Source organism: Vombatus ursinus, unplaced genomic scaffold (genome assembly GCF_900497805.2).
Source record: "Vombatus ursinus unplaced genomic scaffold, bare-nosed wombat genome assembly UNPS02014809.1, whole genome shotgun sequence".
In the NCBI taxonomy this organism is placed as follows: Eukaryota; Metazoa; Chordata; class Mammalia; order Diprotodontia; family Vombatidae; genus Vombatus; species Vombatus ursinus.
Genome location: NW_020954587.1, coordinates 18,192,109 through 18,210,257, shown reverse-complemented (window position 1 = coordinate 18,210,257; position 18,149 = coordinate 18,192,109). Strand labels below are relative to the sequence as shown.

General features: G+C 36.5%; 1 protein-coding gene across 2 annotated transcripts in view; it reads left to right on the top strand.

The window, feature by feature from the left end:
- TRAPPC10 (trafficking protein particle complex 10) overlaps positions 1-18,149 on the top strand; it is a 104,921-nt gene that overhangs the window by 13,131 nt on the left and 73,641 nt on the right. The window contains exons 2-3 of one of the 2 annotated variants that reach the window (XM_027875509.1): positions 10,138-10,231; positions 15,915-15,996. In XM_027875509.1, coding sequence (XP_027731310.1) covers positions 15,983-15,996 — 14 coding nt within the window. In that variant the 5' untranslated portion in view covers positions 10,138-10,231; positions 15,915-15,982. The remainder of the gene's footprint in view (positions 1-10,137; positions 10,232-15,914; positions 15,997-18,149) is intronic. The other variant, XM_027875508.1, reaches the window with a different exon arrangement.

Here is an 18,149-nt window from a genome sequence, read left to right as displayed (position 1 = left end):
AGACTCAGTTCATAACCTGCCCTTCCTTCTGACTTCATTATTTCTAACTGTGGCACCTACTTTCTCATATTCATCATTGTGGGAGTGTTTTTGTCTCTTTCCCTCACCTTTCATATCCATTCAGTTACCAGACTGCTGATTTCACCTCAGTCTTTCTCTCTTCCTATTTTGACCACCTTAGTACAGGACCTTATTACCACACTCTGGGACCATTGCAGTAGCAGTGGGCTTCCTGTTTCTTTTCTCCCACCTCCAAACCATCTTTTTTACCACTGTAAAAAATAATCTCTTCTTATGCATATATATGGTTATACCATTCCCATGGTTAGAAAGTAGCTCTCTTGCTAGCAAATGAAGTTCAAAATGTCATGCCTGCTTTGCCCTCTTCTCCACATCCCCCATGTAAGTTAGGTTGGTTCTTTTCCTAACCCCAAGAATTGATTGGCTTAGGGGTATAAGGCTCCAGCTGTCTAGCAATTGGTCCTGCTTTCCAGTGGCATCAGGCCATATTGCTGTGGCTTCTTTCTTATCTGAGGACAAGAAAGGCACACCTGTCCAGTCCCTTCAGACATATCCCAAGACTGAATGAGTAACCACACTGTTCCCTGCTAGCCAGGTACTCTTCCATATGGAGAAAAGGTGGGGTTGCACATAACTCGTGAGAGTTGATTTCTTGTTGAATATCCTTTCTATAGTATGGTAAAGTAAGCCTCTTTTTGTTAACTGTTGGATATTGTCTCATTTTGTTTCCGTTATCTGTCCTAAACTATTAGGAGATGGGTAGGCCTAATTCAGGCATTCAAGGCTTTCCACAGTCTATCACAGTCCTACCTTTATTTGCTAATTGCGTAGTGCTTCCCTTCTAGTATTCTGTACTGTAGCCAAATTGAAATACTTTTAGGTCATCTTTGCCTTTGCTTAAATTGCTTCTTCCTCCTTATTACTTATTGACTGCCTGCCCACCTCAAATGCCACCTCTTCCAAGAAACGTTTATTCATTCCCTTCTTTTTGATCATAGCTTTCCCTTTTACACTCTTTAGATCTCATTGCATTTTGTTTTGTAACATATTTCTTTGATATTAGCACTTTGTTTTGTAACATATTTCTTTGGTGTTACATATTAAAGCTGTCCATGTTGTCTCTTATACCAATGTGTAAACTCCTTGAAGGAAGTGGTAGTCTCACCTAAATTTTGTTTCTGAACCAGTGCTCAATAGGTGGTTGAGTAAGGGTTGTTTCATTTATTGTAAAGGTTAGGACCTCATGATTTCCTCTTCTAATCTGCCTTCCCCCCGATCCCTACTAGCACCGCTTACTTAGGTTTGCTGTCCTCAACTCTTGCTCCATTGTGCTAATGTCCCCCTTTCTCTGCCTTGTTTCCGTCAGTTTTTTACCTTCTTAATCTATAACCCCTCATATTCTACACCTTTTATCAGGACCAGACTCTTCCTGACTTCCAAGATGATAATACCTTAATCATATAAACCAATTTAAGGTGAAAAGATTAGAATTCTTAGGGCTGCCTCTCCAGGTCTTAGGCTCTATGTGTAAGCTTAATATCAAAGACCTTCTTGAAACAATTCCACATAATGATGCAGGTCACTGTGCTAAAGGCATGTCCAAACTGAAATTCTACTAAAATTAGGTCTCTTGACTTCAGTGCCTTTCTCGCTATGTTTTGTTTTGTTTTGTTTTCTAACAACTTGGAAGCAGATGTGGAATGCACTCCTAACTTCTCTATCTGTAGTCCTAGAGTAAGTCAGATTTCAACACATTAAAGAAAAAACAGCTTATATGAGGTTCTGTCATGTCATATTTCCAGTCTTTCCTTTAAGGAAAAAGGTCCAGAGAGTTAGATTAGTGAAAAGTATAGAGATGGAAGTGTATAGCTTCTACCACAGCTTCAGATTTTTGTGTATTTTTATCTACATGGCATAGTGGAAAGCGCTAAGTTTGTATTATCTTTGACAAGTGACTAGCTCCACCTGGGCCTTTTTCCTATTCTGTAAGAGCAGGGCATTGGACTGGTTCATCTCTAATTTCCTTACTGGGTTTGACTTTCTATGATTTTATCAATATCATTAGGCAAACAAGGTATAGAATTAGCCTAAATCTACCAGATGGCATTCTGTACCCTATTATACTGTATTAGCACAGTTAGGCAGAATTTACAAGTGTTAGTTTGGAATTTTTAGTCCAAAAGAGGCTTATTTTGACATTACTAATGTTACAGCATCATGTCTTAGTATAAAACCGTTGAAGATAATCTTATGTAATAGAATCATAGGATTTCTAAGTTGGAAATAGCCCAGGCTCTATTTAAAGCACAGCTCTCTTTTGCAATATCCCAGAGAAGTGGTTATCCAACCTCTACTTGAAGATTTTAAGTTAAGTCTACTGCCTGTATGAAGGCAGCCCATTCCACTAAAAGTTATAATTGTTGATTAATTTTTCCTTTATACTAAGCTGAAATTACATGGCTTCTAGTTATTCCCTCCTGTGCCAAGTAAAATGTATCAAATTCCATTTCCTTTTGGCAAACTAATTATTCATTAAGTTAGATTTATACAGAAATTCTGGAATAGTTCAATAATAGTAAAACATTTAACATGATAAATCTGTAATAAAGATGATATCTATGTGATGATATCAATAGATGCAGGGGGAGAAAAAGCCTTTGATAAAATATAAAACCCATTTATGGTAAGAATAACAAAAAATATAGATGGATCTATTTTTCTTAGTACAAAATGCACAAGCCAGTGTTGTACATAATGGTGAAACCTTAGAACCTCCCTAACTTGAAATAGATCAAGGCTGCCTGCTCAGAACATTATTTTGCAACATAGTTCTAGGGGGGAAAAAAGGCTGTACTTAAGCCTAATTCTTCCCTTACTTTGCACTCAGCACTGTATCCATCATACCATCTTGCCTCTTAACCTACAAAAATAATCTACATTTCTATCCAATAATAATGGAGGGGGTGATAAATCATTTTTTAAAAATGACTAAGTATGTCAGCTATCTGGAAATTAATGTTAAAAGATATAGAACTTACATAAACTTACTTTTTTTTACATAAATAAAGTACTTTTCATCATTGGGCATAAGCTAACTCCCCTGCTTCTTTCAGGGTTTAGGCTATCTCTATCAAATTACAATCAGCATAATTGATATGTGACAGCTTGGAGTAATAGAGAGCTCACTTCTGAGTCAGGAAGGTCTGGGTTCAAATCCTATATCTAATGTATATGAGTTTTGCAAACTTGGTCTTAACCTCTCAGTTCCCCAAGGCAACTTTAAGATTATTAGTTGCAGGGTAATTGGTGATTTACATTCTTCTTAGGAACATTGTTCTTAGGAGCAATGCATCTGGGTAGCGTAAACCTTTTTTCCCCTGATTTACTAAAATATGGTTTTCTGAATTGTTTTATTTTCTCTTTCTGGAAGACCAGCGAGTGTTTTATTTTCTTTTTCTGGAAGACCATGGCCTATTCAAGCCATGTTTTCTAGGTCAGCTGTTTTGGCTATAGGAAAATCATTTGTTCTTCCAATTTTGATGATATTGATTTTGTCTTCTATTGTATTATTGGATTTTTGAGTTCCATTTAATTTTTGTTTTTCCAGAATGTCCACTGTTTTGCCAAATGTCTTCCATCTTTCATTTTGAACCATAATCTTTTGAATTTTTCATTAAGAGGTCTAATTTCATTAATCTTTACCTTCAATTCCTGTATTAGGCTTTGCATCCAATCTTGAGGTTCCTGTGGCCATAACATTCTGGGACACTACTTGTCCCATAGCTAAAACTAATTTTCTGGTACACTAATTGTAGTTATTGAAAGATTGTTTTCATTTGAATATTTCCTTGCCATTCTCTTATTCCATAGCATTTCTTTAGTAAATTAGGAACTTATATTTGCATGTTCATTTTCTTCCTCTTTTTGATAGTATCTTTATGGAGGCTTTCCTCATTGGAATATAGTTTTCTCCTACCTCCTTTCCCCATGTAGTTTTTATAGTTTATTTTACATACTTATGGCTATTTGGAAACGATGAAGATGAGCTGAATTTGTGTGCAATCTCTTAAGCTATTTTTATGGTGTCCCCCCCATATGTGATTATTAGGTTATCTACTTACAATTTTTTTAGTTTGGGTGTTTGATAGTTTTTTTTTTTAAACTATTCTTCCCAATTATTTAGATTATCTGTTTTGTTGGCATATAATATGATATGAGTTGCTGGTTTTTTTCTCTTTGAGTGACCCTTTTACTCTTGTGTCTTGCATGTGAACTGTAAGCTATCTTTTATTCCTTATATGAATCCAATTCTAGATCAATTTGTTTTAAGATTCTTCTGCTTAGTCACTTTGCATGCCAAATATCTTTTCCACTTCTGGATTTTTTTTTTTAACAAGAATAAATTGAAATTTCTTAAGTCATTAAAGAATCAGCTTTTTCTATCATATAATGTATCCAGTTTTGTAAGATAGGTAATTTGGAAGTACAGGCCAATTTTTCTTAGCTTTTCAGTAAAGTCAGTTCTACTATAACATGATGTACATTTCCAAAACACAGTGTTAAAGCAAAATTGCACAATAAAAATGAGAGTTTATAGGAAAAATAGGACTAGGGACATAATGCTCAAAAACTTTGTCCGTGACAACAAAAGATAGGAGCCTAGTAAGTAGCAGCACAGTTTTATGTTAAATGGTTAAGAAATACATAAATACTCCAATAAATAGTGGCCACATCATAACTTCCAGCTGCTGCTCATCCTTTACCCTTGCCTACACAAGCCTCAACTCTGAGGGTAGTTCTGAACAGCCCTTCTTGTCTCATAGTTCCTACTGTACAAAAGATGGACAATAAATACCACATGTTGGAAGGATGGCAACTTGTGAATTATTGTAAAGTGTAGTTTTTTGAGGTGTTTTTGGTTTTTTTGTTGTTGTTGTTTTGGTTTTTTGCTGTTTGTCGTGGAAGAAATTGCTCAGAAGTGAACTCAAAATTTGCATTATGCTCAAAATTTTTCCTAATATATTGAGTTGGAACAAATTTGCTCATTTTAGTATTCTAGTCCTTTCTTTTCAATCAATTGACAAGTGCTTACTGAATGCGTCTTATGTGTCAGGCACTGGAATTCTAAAAGCAAAAATAAAACAGTTCCTGCCTTCAAGGAGCCTACATTCTATCATGTGTATACACAAACACCATATAAGGTGGTTTGTGAGGAAGGTCCTAGCAACTGAGAAAGAATTAGATTGAGCTGAATAATTTAAGAGTAATGTAGGGGTTTTAAGAGGCAGAGTTTAGGGAAGGAGTACTTTACTGTAATGAAGAAAGCCTTTGCAAAGACATGGATATGGGAGAGGGAATATTGTATGTGAGGAACAGCAAATAAGTACATTTAGCTGTATTGTAGAGGGTTTAAAGGGAAGCAATACATTTTAAGCTTGAAGCTAGATTATGAAAGGCTTAAAATTTCAAGCAGAAGAGTTTGTATTTGATTCTAGAGATAATAGTTTAAATTTATTGAGCATGGGAGTCATATGGTCAGACTTCCACTTTAGAAAAATCACTTTGGCAGCTGTCTAGATGATTTGGATTAGAGTGGAGAGAGACTTGTGTCAGGAAGACCAGTTAGGAGGCTAATATGGCATCACTGGTGAGAGATGATAGGAGCTTGAACTAGGGTGGTAATTTTGTGAGTGCAGAGAAAGGAACCAGTCTAAGAGATGTTGTAGACATACCATTTAAAAGAATTGACAGCTCTTTGGATATTTGGAAGAGAGAGAATGAGAAATCAAAGATGATTCCAATGTTGCAAACCGTACTTGGCAACTGGAACGATGGTAGTTGCTTCAAGAAAAATTAGAAAGTTTGGAATGTTAGTAGGTTTGAGGGAAAAGGTCTGCATTTTTTATTCTTCCTAAGCCACTTGAGTGTTCCGAGAATCTGCTTCTTCATTGAAATTTCTACTATCTAGTCTTCTTTTAATTCAGTTCAACTTAACAAGAATTTATTAAGTAACATCTCTGTGTCAGATTTTGGGTATACAGAAATTAAAATGAAGCAGCCCCTTGCCTTCGAGGAAGGGGAAATGACATACACAAAGATGAATACATACAAACTATGTAAAGAGTAAACCCAGTATAATTTTGGGAAGAAGTCACTAATGATAGTTTGGGTCTTTGGGAAGAATTAGGAAAGGCCTCCTTTAAGAGGTGGTACCTGAAGTGTTTTGAAAGAAACAAGGGGTGCTATGAGGTGAGGAGATAAACTGTTCTAGGCATAGGGAACAGCCTGTGCAGAAAAATGGAGATTGTATAATGGAATGTTATGTTGAGAAGAGCAAGCAGGCCAGTTAAACTAGAATTAAGTATATCTTAGAGGGAAGAATAGTTGGAGTCAGACAATGAATGACTTCAAATACTTAAGTTCTCATAAGTACATTTTAGTATATACTTAAGTATATTTTATTTTATATTTTAGCACATTTTAGGTTAGAGGCAATAAGGAGCCATTTACGCTTCTTGAGCAGAGGAGACACTTGACAGTTCTCATGATTATATTGTTGAATCCTTCTTTTAGCTATCTAAACTACTCTGGAAATTGTGATAGTGTAGTCTTTAGACTTTGATTGTTATTTCTGTCTTGTTCTTTTCTTCTGGAGATATCTCCCTTCTATTGGGTTTTCATTTTTTCTTCCTTTCTATTTTACCCTCTGGTTCTAGAATATCAGGGCAGTTTTCCTTGATAATTTCTTGAAAGATGATGTCTAGGCTCTTTTTTTTTTTTAATCATGGATTTCAGGTAGTCCAATAATTATTAAATTATCTCTCCTGGATCTGTTTTCCAGGTCACTTGTTTTTCCAATGAGATATTTAACATTTTCTTCCTTTTTTCCCATTCTTTTGATTTTGTTGTGTTGTTTCTTGTCTCATGGAGTCATTAGCTTCCACTTGCCCATTTCTAATCTTTAAGGAATTATTTTCTTCAGGGAGCTTTTGTACCTCCTTTTCCATTTGGCCAAGTCTGCGTTTTAAGGAATTCTTTTCTTCAGTGAAATTTTGTACATCTTTCTCAAAGCAGCCAGTTCTTTTTAAGGAGTTCTTCCCTTCAGTGGATTTTTGTGCCTCCTGTACCAATCTGTTGACTCTTTTTTTTTCATGGTTTTCTTACATTGTTCTCATTTCTTCTCCCAGTTTTTCCTCTGTCTTACCTATTTGGTTTTTAAACTTCTTTTTGGGCTTGAGACTAATTCACATTTTTCTTTGAGGCTTTGCATGTAGCTGTTTTGACATTGTTGTCTTCTTTTGAGCTTTTTTTTTTTCTTCCTTGCTCATTTTTCCGGCCTATTTCTTTACTTTGAACTTTATGTTAAAGTTGGGCTCTTCTCCTAGGGTGGAGGGAACACTGTCCTAAGCTTCAGTTTTTTTGTTCAGCTGTTTTCAGAGCTAGTTGGGGAGGGGGGCAGGCGGAGTCAGTAAGTTTGGTATACTCTGAAAGTGTGTGAATTTTTCATATATATATGTGTGTGTGTGTGTGTGTGTCTGTGTCTGTGTGTGTGTGTATATATATATAATGTTTACTGATTACTCTCTTGGTTTCTGTTCTGGTCTTTGAGAGACCACAAGCATTCTTTTCCACCCTGGAACTGTGACCAAGGCTCCCCGTTACCCAGCAGCTGCAAGGTCTGGTGTGCTAGCATTCTTCCTTGCCCTGGGACTGTGACCTGGATCCACATATAGGCAAGGCAGCAGGGTCCTGTACACAGTACCAGCAAAGGAACCCCTGTTTTCTCCTTCTGACTGACCCCCTTACCATCTCTGGACTGAGAGCTCCAAAAACTGCTGCTGTGGATTCAGTTGCCCCCAAAGTCTACTGCTGGCTTGATAGGGCTCAGCCTGCATGGGACTATGCTCCACCCTCACCCCAGTGCGTTAGACCCTTCCTGCTGACCTTCTAAGTTGTTTTGGGCTGGAAAATTGTTTCAACCTGTACTTTTGTTGGTTCTGCTGCTCCATAGTTCATTTTGAGGTATTTATTATTTAAATTTGTTTGGAGGAAAATTTAGGAGAGCTTAGGTGAGTTCCTACCATTTCTATACTATCTAACTTTTTCTTTAAGTTTATGCGTGGGATGGGTGGATGAGATTCACCATATTGGGAAATGACCATTGTCTGAAAAACAGAAGGCATTAGTAAAACTTTTAAAAATTCAAATAAACAACCCACCTTTCTCATTTTATTTTCCAATGCTCTGAAGCCCAGGTGGCTGAGCCAGGTTTGTCTAGTCACTGTTCCTGTAATGTCTTGTTCATTCATTCTCAGTAGTCTTTGTTCATTATGTGACCCTTAACTGGGATACTCTCTATCTTTCTTTTTGCCTGCTCAGTTCAAGTCTACCCTCTTCAGTAAAGCTTTCTTTGATCATGTAGAGCTCTTCCTTCTCTGAATTCCTATAGCAGTTATCATCTGTTTTTGACTAAAAGCTCTGTATACCTTTGGCCCCTTCAGGTAGGTGGCGCAGTAGATAGAATACTAGGCCTAAAGTCAGTCAGTTCAGCCTTAGAAACTTAATAGCTATGTAACCCTGGGCAAATCATTTAATCTCTGTCTGCCTCAGACCCCTCATCTGTAAAATGAGGATAATAATAGCGCCTACCTCTGGGCTTGTGAGGATAACATATTTATAAAGCTCTTTGCAAACCTTAAAGAGCTATGAAAATGCTATCTATTATTATTGGGGTGGGGACATAGTAGGTATTTAATAAATGTTTGTTTACTTGATTTTTGTGCCTCCTGCCTAAGCATGGTACTCTGTAAGACTGCATCAGTGTACAAACTATGACAGGTCAGAGTCTTACTGAACTTGGCAGGAAACCCAAGAGACTGTCCATTCCAACCGTGTTACTTTATAGATAAAGGAATGAAGGCTTTGTAAACACATACTTGTCATTCACTTTTTTTTTTAATAAGCGAGATCATAGACTTGAACTCCACAGAGAAAAAGCAATACCAGGTACCTTTTTGCGCACTCTGGACTTTCGTAACTTAATCTTTTAAGGGATAGGTGAGAAGATTAGAAATAATTATAATCAAAAATTGCTTGTGCGCTCATTGAAAAAGCCATCTTAGGGGCAGCTTGGTGGCACAGTGAATAGAGCACCAGCCCTGAAGTCAGGAGGACCTGAGTTCAAATCAGGCCTCAGACCAAACACTTGACACTTACTAGGTCTGTGACCCTGGGCAAGTCACTTAACCCCAATTGCCTAAAAATTAAAAAAAGATATAAGTCATCATAGAAGGAATTTAAACAAAATCTACTCTCAAAGAGCTATATATTAAGATGAGAGGTGAAATACATATATAAAGGTATATAGTAACTATACAAGCAAGTATATGCCATTGAGGCAACTTGAATTGTTAATTTCTGTCTGGATATTAATGGGGAAAGAATAGATGGGACTTGTATTAAAACCTAAAAGCCTGTTGGGTTATGATTTGGTTAATGGTATAAGAATTGCTGGATGTTTTTACATATCTAGGGGCTGAAGGAAGGGTTCATAGGATCATAAATTTAGAGTTAAAAGGGAGCCCAGAGGTCATTTTATAGATGAGAGAACTGAGATTTAGGCTGAAGGGACTTACCCAAAGTCACACAGCTACTACATGGCAGAGCCAGGATATGAGCCTGAGTCCTCTAACTCTGAATCTAGCACTTTATACTGTTCTGTGTTGTCTCTCAGGTTCATGGATAGGAGAAGTATGTAAATGGAAGAGGTTAAAGAAGATTTGTTAGAATGAAATGGAGTATTCAAGGTGTGGTATAGTAAAAGATGACATTAGTTAAGTAGGTTGGGGAAAGGTGATGGAGGACCTTAAAACCAGTGGTCTAGATTTTTCATTTGTTTCCAGGGCAGTGACCAGTCATTGGAATTGTTCCCATGGAGCTTGATAACTAGTACAATGCAGGGAATAGAGAATAATAATCATTCATATGCTTATATAGTTCAGTAAAGCACATCACATACGTTGACTTTGTTCTTCAGTACTTTAAGGTTTATGGAGCACTATCCTCACACAGCCCAACAAGGACAGAAGTGTAAATATTTTTATCTCCATTTTACAGATGAGGAAACTTAAGGCTCAAAGAGGTTGAGAAACTTGAACAGGAACTTCTGATGCCAAGTCCAGTGTTCTTTCTGTTAGATCACCTTGATAAGGTACAAAGTAGCCAATAATTTTAAAAAGAGGGTTTGGGGAGGAGAAAAGGAGGAGAAAATTGGGTGGTGGATTGGAAGTAGTAACTCAGACTATCAATGATGAAAGAAACAGAAGGCAACTGGACATGTTGGGGATTCTAGGATCAGTGTAATAATAGTATTCTTCCTCCTGTTTTTCCTCTTCCTTAAATGGGAAACTGATGAGGTTCAAAATTTAAAGAAAAGATGAACACTTAAGTGGCTCTCCATAATAAGATAATACATGATAGGCTAGTGGGGCTTGCTTCTCCATTTTTGTAGAGCTTTGGCATTTGTGAAACACTTTAAAATAATTTCTTTATTGTCTCAGTATTACTTCTTTTTCACTTTATTGTGTGCTGCATATTACTATCTAGCATTTATAATTCATTTTAGTATGTAGTTACAGAATAGCTCCTAAATTTATAAACACAATTATGAGAACTTGATTTTTGTCTTAACTGATGGACCACAAAGTATGACAAAAACTTTTGGTATATCAAGAATCAGAATTCAATGGGTTTGTCTATATCCACTCCCTATTTTGGTCAGATTTGATCATTATTAATTATGCTCTTGGGTCAGAGATAGCTGCTAAGATTTGTTTTACTTCTACAAGTTATTAGATTTATAATCTACCTTTTCCTTTTTAAATTTAGATTTGTTAAGTTACTTAGCAAGTAATAACTCACATTTCTATATTGCTAAAGCACCTTATATGGCATTAGCTCATTTGATGTATGCAAAATGCTTTGCAAATTTCAAGTGCTATTAATGATGATGTTGATGATGATGATAACTAACATTGATATGGTGCTTACTATGTGCCAGACACTGTATGAAGCGCTTTATAGTTATTATCTGATTTGATCCTCATAACAACTCTGCGAAGTAGGTGCTAATGTTATCCTCATTTTACAGGTAAGGAAACTGGGGCAAACAGAAGTTAAGTGACTTGCCCAAGGTTACACATTTGGTACATGTCTGAGGCCAGATTTGATGCCAGGTCCATGCACTATCTACTATGTCACCTAGTTGCACTCTGTGAACTATTATATTTTTTGAGACACAATCTTATTTACTATAGAAATAATTTTATAGTATGAGAGGTTTTTGTAGTCTTCTTTTTTCATACTAATTTAAGTTACTAATGACTTTGTAAATAATGTGCTCTTTAGTCTTTCTCCTTAAGCAGATTTTAAAAACTGGATTCCTTATTGACTAAATATAAATCATTGATGTGACTTTCTTCAATTTATTTAACTAAAGTTGGCATTGTTTAAAAGGGTCCTGATAATCCTAATAATAACCAAAAAATTCATCACCAAATAGTTCATTTGTTATCCTCAACCTACTCTCCTCCAACCCACAATAGAAAGAGAAACACTAGTGTTCTGTTGGTTAAAATAAATGGAGTATAAATTGGCCTTTGTTTTTAAAAAAAAAAAAAAAAAAAGGATGCTTCAGTTCTAGGAAGGTTGTTACCTTTTGCCTGTGTGTCTAAACTCAACTTGTGGAGGGGGCCCCCTGAACTTGTCTTCTTGAGTTGTCATACTTTCCAGAAACACTAGAGCCAAGTTATGCGGGAGGCCCCAAACAAGTCAAGGGTAAAGACCCCAACCCTACTCCCAGCTGACATAACTTATTAGTGTATCCTTAAGAATTGATCCAGCTAACTATAAGTTTTGCCTGCTTGTTTTGTAATTTAGATTTTTGAAAACTAATGGATTTTGATGCTTAGGTGTCCAAGCTATTTCTGGAAACTAAATATAGTAAAGATTGTTACTTAAATTGTCGTATGTGATGAGACTTCTGATTATGATAGAGTTATTGTGAAGAGCTTATGAGCAAAAACTGTTACGAAGTCTTGTGTAGATAAATGTAATGAAGATTTTGTATAGATGGCAAAGTAGGTATATAAATCACTAATTTATTGTATTCTCTGTCACCTTTTTTCAGTATTCATAAAGTTTGTTTCCCCCCCCGCATGCATTTGGTATATTTCCCTCCTTTAAACACTCAGCACCATCACAATTGTGTTACCTGAAGCTCAGATCTTATTTATATTCACTTGGTCTGATCTGGCTGCTTTTTCTTCTCTTTGTTGCTTTTAATGCTATTTCTAATTCCCTAATATGAACATATGATGTCAGCATCCAAGTGTGGTGGATCCATTGTTCTTGATGGTGAATATAGTTGTCAGAAGTCTTTTTAGATTATTCATGTTACAAATGTGTAAGATTTCTGTTTAGGATATATCTTTGTCCTTTTTCATTCCTTGGTCCTGAACTGTGCTTTCTAATAGGTTTTTCAAAATCCTGACCTATTCCCATATTTGCATTAAAAACATGCAGTGACAAATTTTATGTTGATTTAATTTGGAAGGTCGTTCTTTGTAGAATATTTCTACCTCTTTATCTTCTGCCAGTGATGTTGGTACATAAGGTGCAGTTATATTCATGGCAGTCTTCTTTCAAATACTGACTTTTAAGTACTGCAATACAAGATGACCAGATATCTTGAGATAGTTTTTTATTGCCTTTGGATATAAGATACTTATCTTTATTTATCTTTCTTTACCTCTCCAAGGGGTATTCATGAACCATCTTCCCATTTAGCTGTAACTTACCTCTTTCTCCTGGTTTTGTTTATAGCAAGAATGTCAAAATTGATTTCATTTGGCTCCTGCTTAATTATGTCTGCTCATTGAATGTTGGAAAAGGGTCTTGCCTTTAGAATACCAACAGTTCCCCCCCCCAAAAAAGAATACCAACAGTCAAGTTAAAAGTTTATAGATTATCTAAAAATCATGTGATTTTGTTCCTTTTCAGTCACTCGTCCACTGTTGCTGTAGAAGTAGAAGACAACCGCACAGCACTGTGTCATTTTTGTATTTTTATTTATTTCATGGATTGCCATGACCAAATAATTCATCACCAAATAGCTAGCGTACTAGTGATATAAAAATGGGCTTAGTCTGTTGCTGGGACCATCCTTGAACCCTTCAAACTTTTTCTCCTTCCTAAAAAATTTTTAATTTTATTTTTAAATGAAGATCTGCCTTTTTTCCCTCAATTCTTCCCTCCTCCCCAATTAGGAAGGGAAGTGGGGGGACCCTCTTTCAAATATGTGTAATCAAGCAAAACAAATTCCTATTGGCCATGTCCAAAAAAATATAGGTCAGTCTATATTCTGAGTCTGTCACCTCTCATCAAGAGGTAGGCAGTAGTGTATCATCATGAGTCCTTTGGAATTGTGGTTGGTCATTGTGTTCATCAGAATTCCCAAGTTTTTCAAAGTTGTTTGTCGTTAAGATGTTGTTACTATATTGTTGTTCTCTTGGTTCTGCTCATCTCACTCTAGATTAGTTTATCCCACCTCACTCTAGATCAAGTCTTCCCAGCTTTCTCTGAAACTCTCCTTTACCATTTATTACAGCATAGTAGTATACCATCACATTGATCTACCATAACTTTTCCAGCCATGGCACCTCCTCAGTTTCCAAAGCTTTACCATGAGGAAGAGCTGCTATAAATATTTTTGTACATAAGGTTCCTTTTCTCCTTCCTTTGATCTCTTTGGAGGTATGGACCTAGTAAATATATCACTGGGTTAAAGGGTATGCAAAATTTAATAGCTTTTTTGGCATAGTTCCAAATTGCTTTTCACAATGGCTGGACCAGTTTACAGATCCACCAACAGAATATTAATGTACTTGTTTTCCCCACTCTGTCTAGCATTAGTTATTTTCCCTTTTTGTCAACTTTGCCAATCTGATGAGTTGGTAATCAGAGTTCCTTTAATTTAATTTTCTCTTAGTGATTTAGAGCATTTTTTTATATGAAGCCCCTCCAGCTTGATAGAATATATCAGATGGCATTATTAGAGAATAATCAAGTTTTTTTGCAAGCAATATTCTGCAGAGAATAACATCTTTACTATTTCACGATTGACTAAAATATATAAACATATAAAATGTATAAGCTATAAGATCCTACTGTGTTTATTTATTGTCAACAAAAGAAATACAAGAACATAGCCTTTTATTACCTAACAGGTTTTAGCAATAACTAACCTACTCCCCATGTGTAGCTTGTGTGGGATCTGGCTGGTGAGCTGTTTGGTAAACTACACTAAGTAACAATCTACACTAGGTAATAATCACACCAACCATATCTTTCAGTCTGCTATTTGACTCATCTTATAAATTCTTATCCCAGTTTCCAGTGCCATAAAATACTATATTTTGATGTTTCCTCAAAAGTTTAATAGATGTTCAGTCTTTCTCATTAGTCAGTTTCCTTTGAGACCTCACTCTTGTTTATTAATTAAACCAGAAAAACTAAGTTTCTCCTAAGCTTTTATTCACCTGTATATGTCCGAACCCTTCTGTCCTAAGCTTAAATAAATATTAGGATAACTAATGATACAGTTTATTAATAATATAACAAACAATACAAAGACATCTAAATATTTCAGTGATGTATTGAGGTGAATAAGATGATAACCAGGATCACTGAAACATCAACTCTGACTAATGTCTTCTTAACCTTGTAAATACCTGGAAACACCTCTAGCAGCGTAGTAATTAAAGCTTCTTCTCAGGAATTCTTTTCCTTGCAAGACAACAATTAACTATCAGTTTAAAAAAATTCTCTTAGGGAAAAAAAAAACAAAAAAAAATTAAAAAAAAAACAAAAATAAAAAAATTGTCTTAGGTGACAGGCAGGCACCAATCATTAAGTACTATTCAGATGTCTGTGTGGTACTATGGTGGTGAAGTTCAGAGAGTCAGAAGTGAAGCCTAGAAGGGGATGATGCACAACCCTGAGGCATGTCCCCAAACTGTAGGCCCCACGTAGAACTTACCTTGCAAGACCAGGGTTGGCATGGCAGATGTTCCAGGGTGAGAAGGCAGCTGAGGTAGGGAGACGTCTGGAGAGTCAGCACAGCCATGGCAGGAAAGTCATAGTACTTTCTATACCTCAAGCAACTCCTCTAAGGAAAGAAGTTCTTTAGTCTTCAATCGACTTCATAGTCTCTTTCAGGAAAAGTGGTTTTTTGCAGTGACTATTATTATTATTCTTATCATTAGTATTAGTATTAGTATTTTAACTAAGGACTGTGGCTCTGCATGGCTTAGGGCAACTGGTTCTTAAAAGCTATATTTTCTCTAGACATTTTAAAACATCCTACAGCAATTTTGTGAACTACTTAAACTAATACCTTTCTACCTAATGATGGTAATTTTGCACTGTTAATCACAACATTAGGTGTGGAAGAGCTGACCCTTTTTGAGACCTTTTTGATGCCTTGAAGTTGTTACTCAACATTTCATCATGGAGAAACCATCACTTCTATTAGAAGAGTACTAGCCTAAAAGGCTATATTTTGTTAGCATAAATCTCAGATGATAAAGAATTTAGAACCTTTATTTAAGGGTCAGTTGTCAAAACAATTACTTCTTAAGTAAGACTTAAATATTGATGATATTAAGGTATTGATAACTAGTCCTAAGCAAATTTGGGTTATATTTTTATGGTATCAGTTTTACTGAATCTTACAATGTTTGAAAAAAAAAGAAAGTTGGTTCAATAACCTAGAGCCCATATTTTCTCTATATCTTGGCATGCCATAACTGAATTTCTCTCTGTTACCTTTGTAGGTGCTGGAGATCAAAATCTATTTGCTTCTGTCTATCCAACACTATCCCAACAGCTTCCAAGAGAACCTATGGAATGGAGAAGGTATTTTTTATGCCCCTCTTGAAGGAATTAGAGGGTACATGAGAGAGAGGTTTTGTTTTGTTTTGTTTTTTAGTTCTTAATGTAATGTGTAAAGAAAATCAGGTTTTCAAAATCTGTTATAATGAGCCAGCTAACTCAAAGTATTAAGCACTTAATTGCCTTTTTGTTTTCAAAATGTCTTGCTTAAATTGATGGTTCAGTAAAGAAAGTGAATAAATAACTTGAGGGTAATATAGTAGAAATAAAGACTGAAGTGTACACTTAAGATTCTTGATGGTTAGATAAGTATGTTCTGAAAATCAGTTAGTCAACAAACATTAAGCATTTTCTGTGTACAAAAAATGAAAAGAAAAGAAAGGGCAGTTCCTGTTCTGAGGGAGATTACATTCTAATGGGGGAAGGTAACACATAAAAGAGAATCAAAATGTTTAAGTTGAGGGAAATACCTATGCTGGGGCATGGTGGCTAAGTCCTGAGAGTCAGAAGCAGAGCTGGGAGAGGAGTGAAGGATGGCCAGCTTGGGCCCCTCTCCAAATTGGAGGCCATAGAAGGAACTGACCAGTGTGGGAAAGGGACCATAGGGATATCATTCCAGGGTGAGAAGGCCCCAGGGAGTGAGGAAAGTTTTAAGAGGAGAAGGCAGATGAGCCATGATAGTGGCCTGGAGAGTCAGAAGCAGGACTGGAGGCATTTTCTGCATTTGTTACTCACTTTATGTAGATCCCTGCTGAAAGTTAAAGATGTGTAGTATATTTTATATTATTTTTGTTTGTATAGTTTTAAAAATATACTATTTTTATTGATCTCCTTTGTTTTTACATGAATGAAAAAGCTTTTATTAAGCACTTACTATTGGTCAGGCCGTGTGCTAAGTGCTGGGGATACAAATATAAAAAGTAAATTAGTACCCGCTCTGAAGGAGTTAACATAGTAACAGAGGAAACACAGTGGGCTAGAAAGTCACAGAGCTGGTAAGTGGAACATTAGGGCAATTAATTGATATGCCTTTCCAGAAGAAATATTAGTGTAGACTTAATTACATTTCCAGAGCAAGTGGTGGAACAGGGAGGTAGGATAGATACATTTCAGGGGTGAAAGAACTTGCCCAAACCTGGGCATAGCTAGATGCAGTGAAGTCACCAGCAAGGCAGGTTTATTGCAGTAGCCTTCTGGTTGCTCTCCTTGCCTGCTTCAAGTCTCCCCACTCCAGTCTGACCATGTCACTTCCCTACTCAGTATATTCCAGTGACTCCCTGCAACCTCCAAGGTCATTCATAAAAATCTCTAGCTTGTAAAGCTGTTTATAACCTGACCCCTTCTTATCTCTCCAGTCTTGTTGTTATTTAACTCCTCTCCCCATATTCTACAATCTAGTGATACTAATCTCCTTGCTGTTCCTTGCACAGTACAATCTGCCTCCCAACTCCATACATTTATCTTAGTCTTCCTCCATACTTAGAATGTGTCCACCTTTCCAGTCTTCTGAAATCTTACTCCTCTACATGTGCATTTCAATCCAGTGACCCCAGCCTCCTGGCTGTTCCATGAACAACACACTCCATCTCTTGGCTCTAGGCATTTTCTTTGGCTATTCCCCATGCCTGAAATGCTTTCTATCCTACTGACCTCCCTGACTTCCTTTAAGTCCCAATTAAAATCCTGTCTTTTACTGGAAGCCTTCTCCAACCCCTCTTAATTCTAGTGCCTTCCTACTTATCCAATATATAGCTTGCTTTGTTTATATTTGTTTGCATGTTGTCTACCCTGTTAGATTATAAGCTCCTTGAGGGCAGGGATTGCTTCTTTTTGTATCCTCAACACTTAGCATAGTGCCTGGCACATAGTAGGTACTTAATAAATGTTTATTGATATTCTCCCTACTCATCCCCAACTCAGCTTCTTTGACCTCGTTCAAATCTTAGCTCAAATCCTGCCAGCTGCAAGATAGCTTTCCTGGTTCCCCCTCCAATGCTACTGACTTCTGTCTGAGATTACCACCAATTTACCCTGTGTCTGTCTTGTTTGTACATCATTTTTTGCATGCTCTCTCCCTTGTTAGCATGTGAGCTCCTTACAAGCAGGTGCTCTTTTTGTCTTTCTTTGTATTCCCAGCACTTAGTACAGTGCCTGGTGCAGAGCAAGCGCTTAATTAA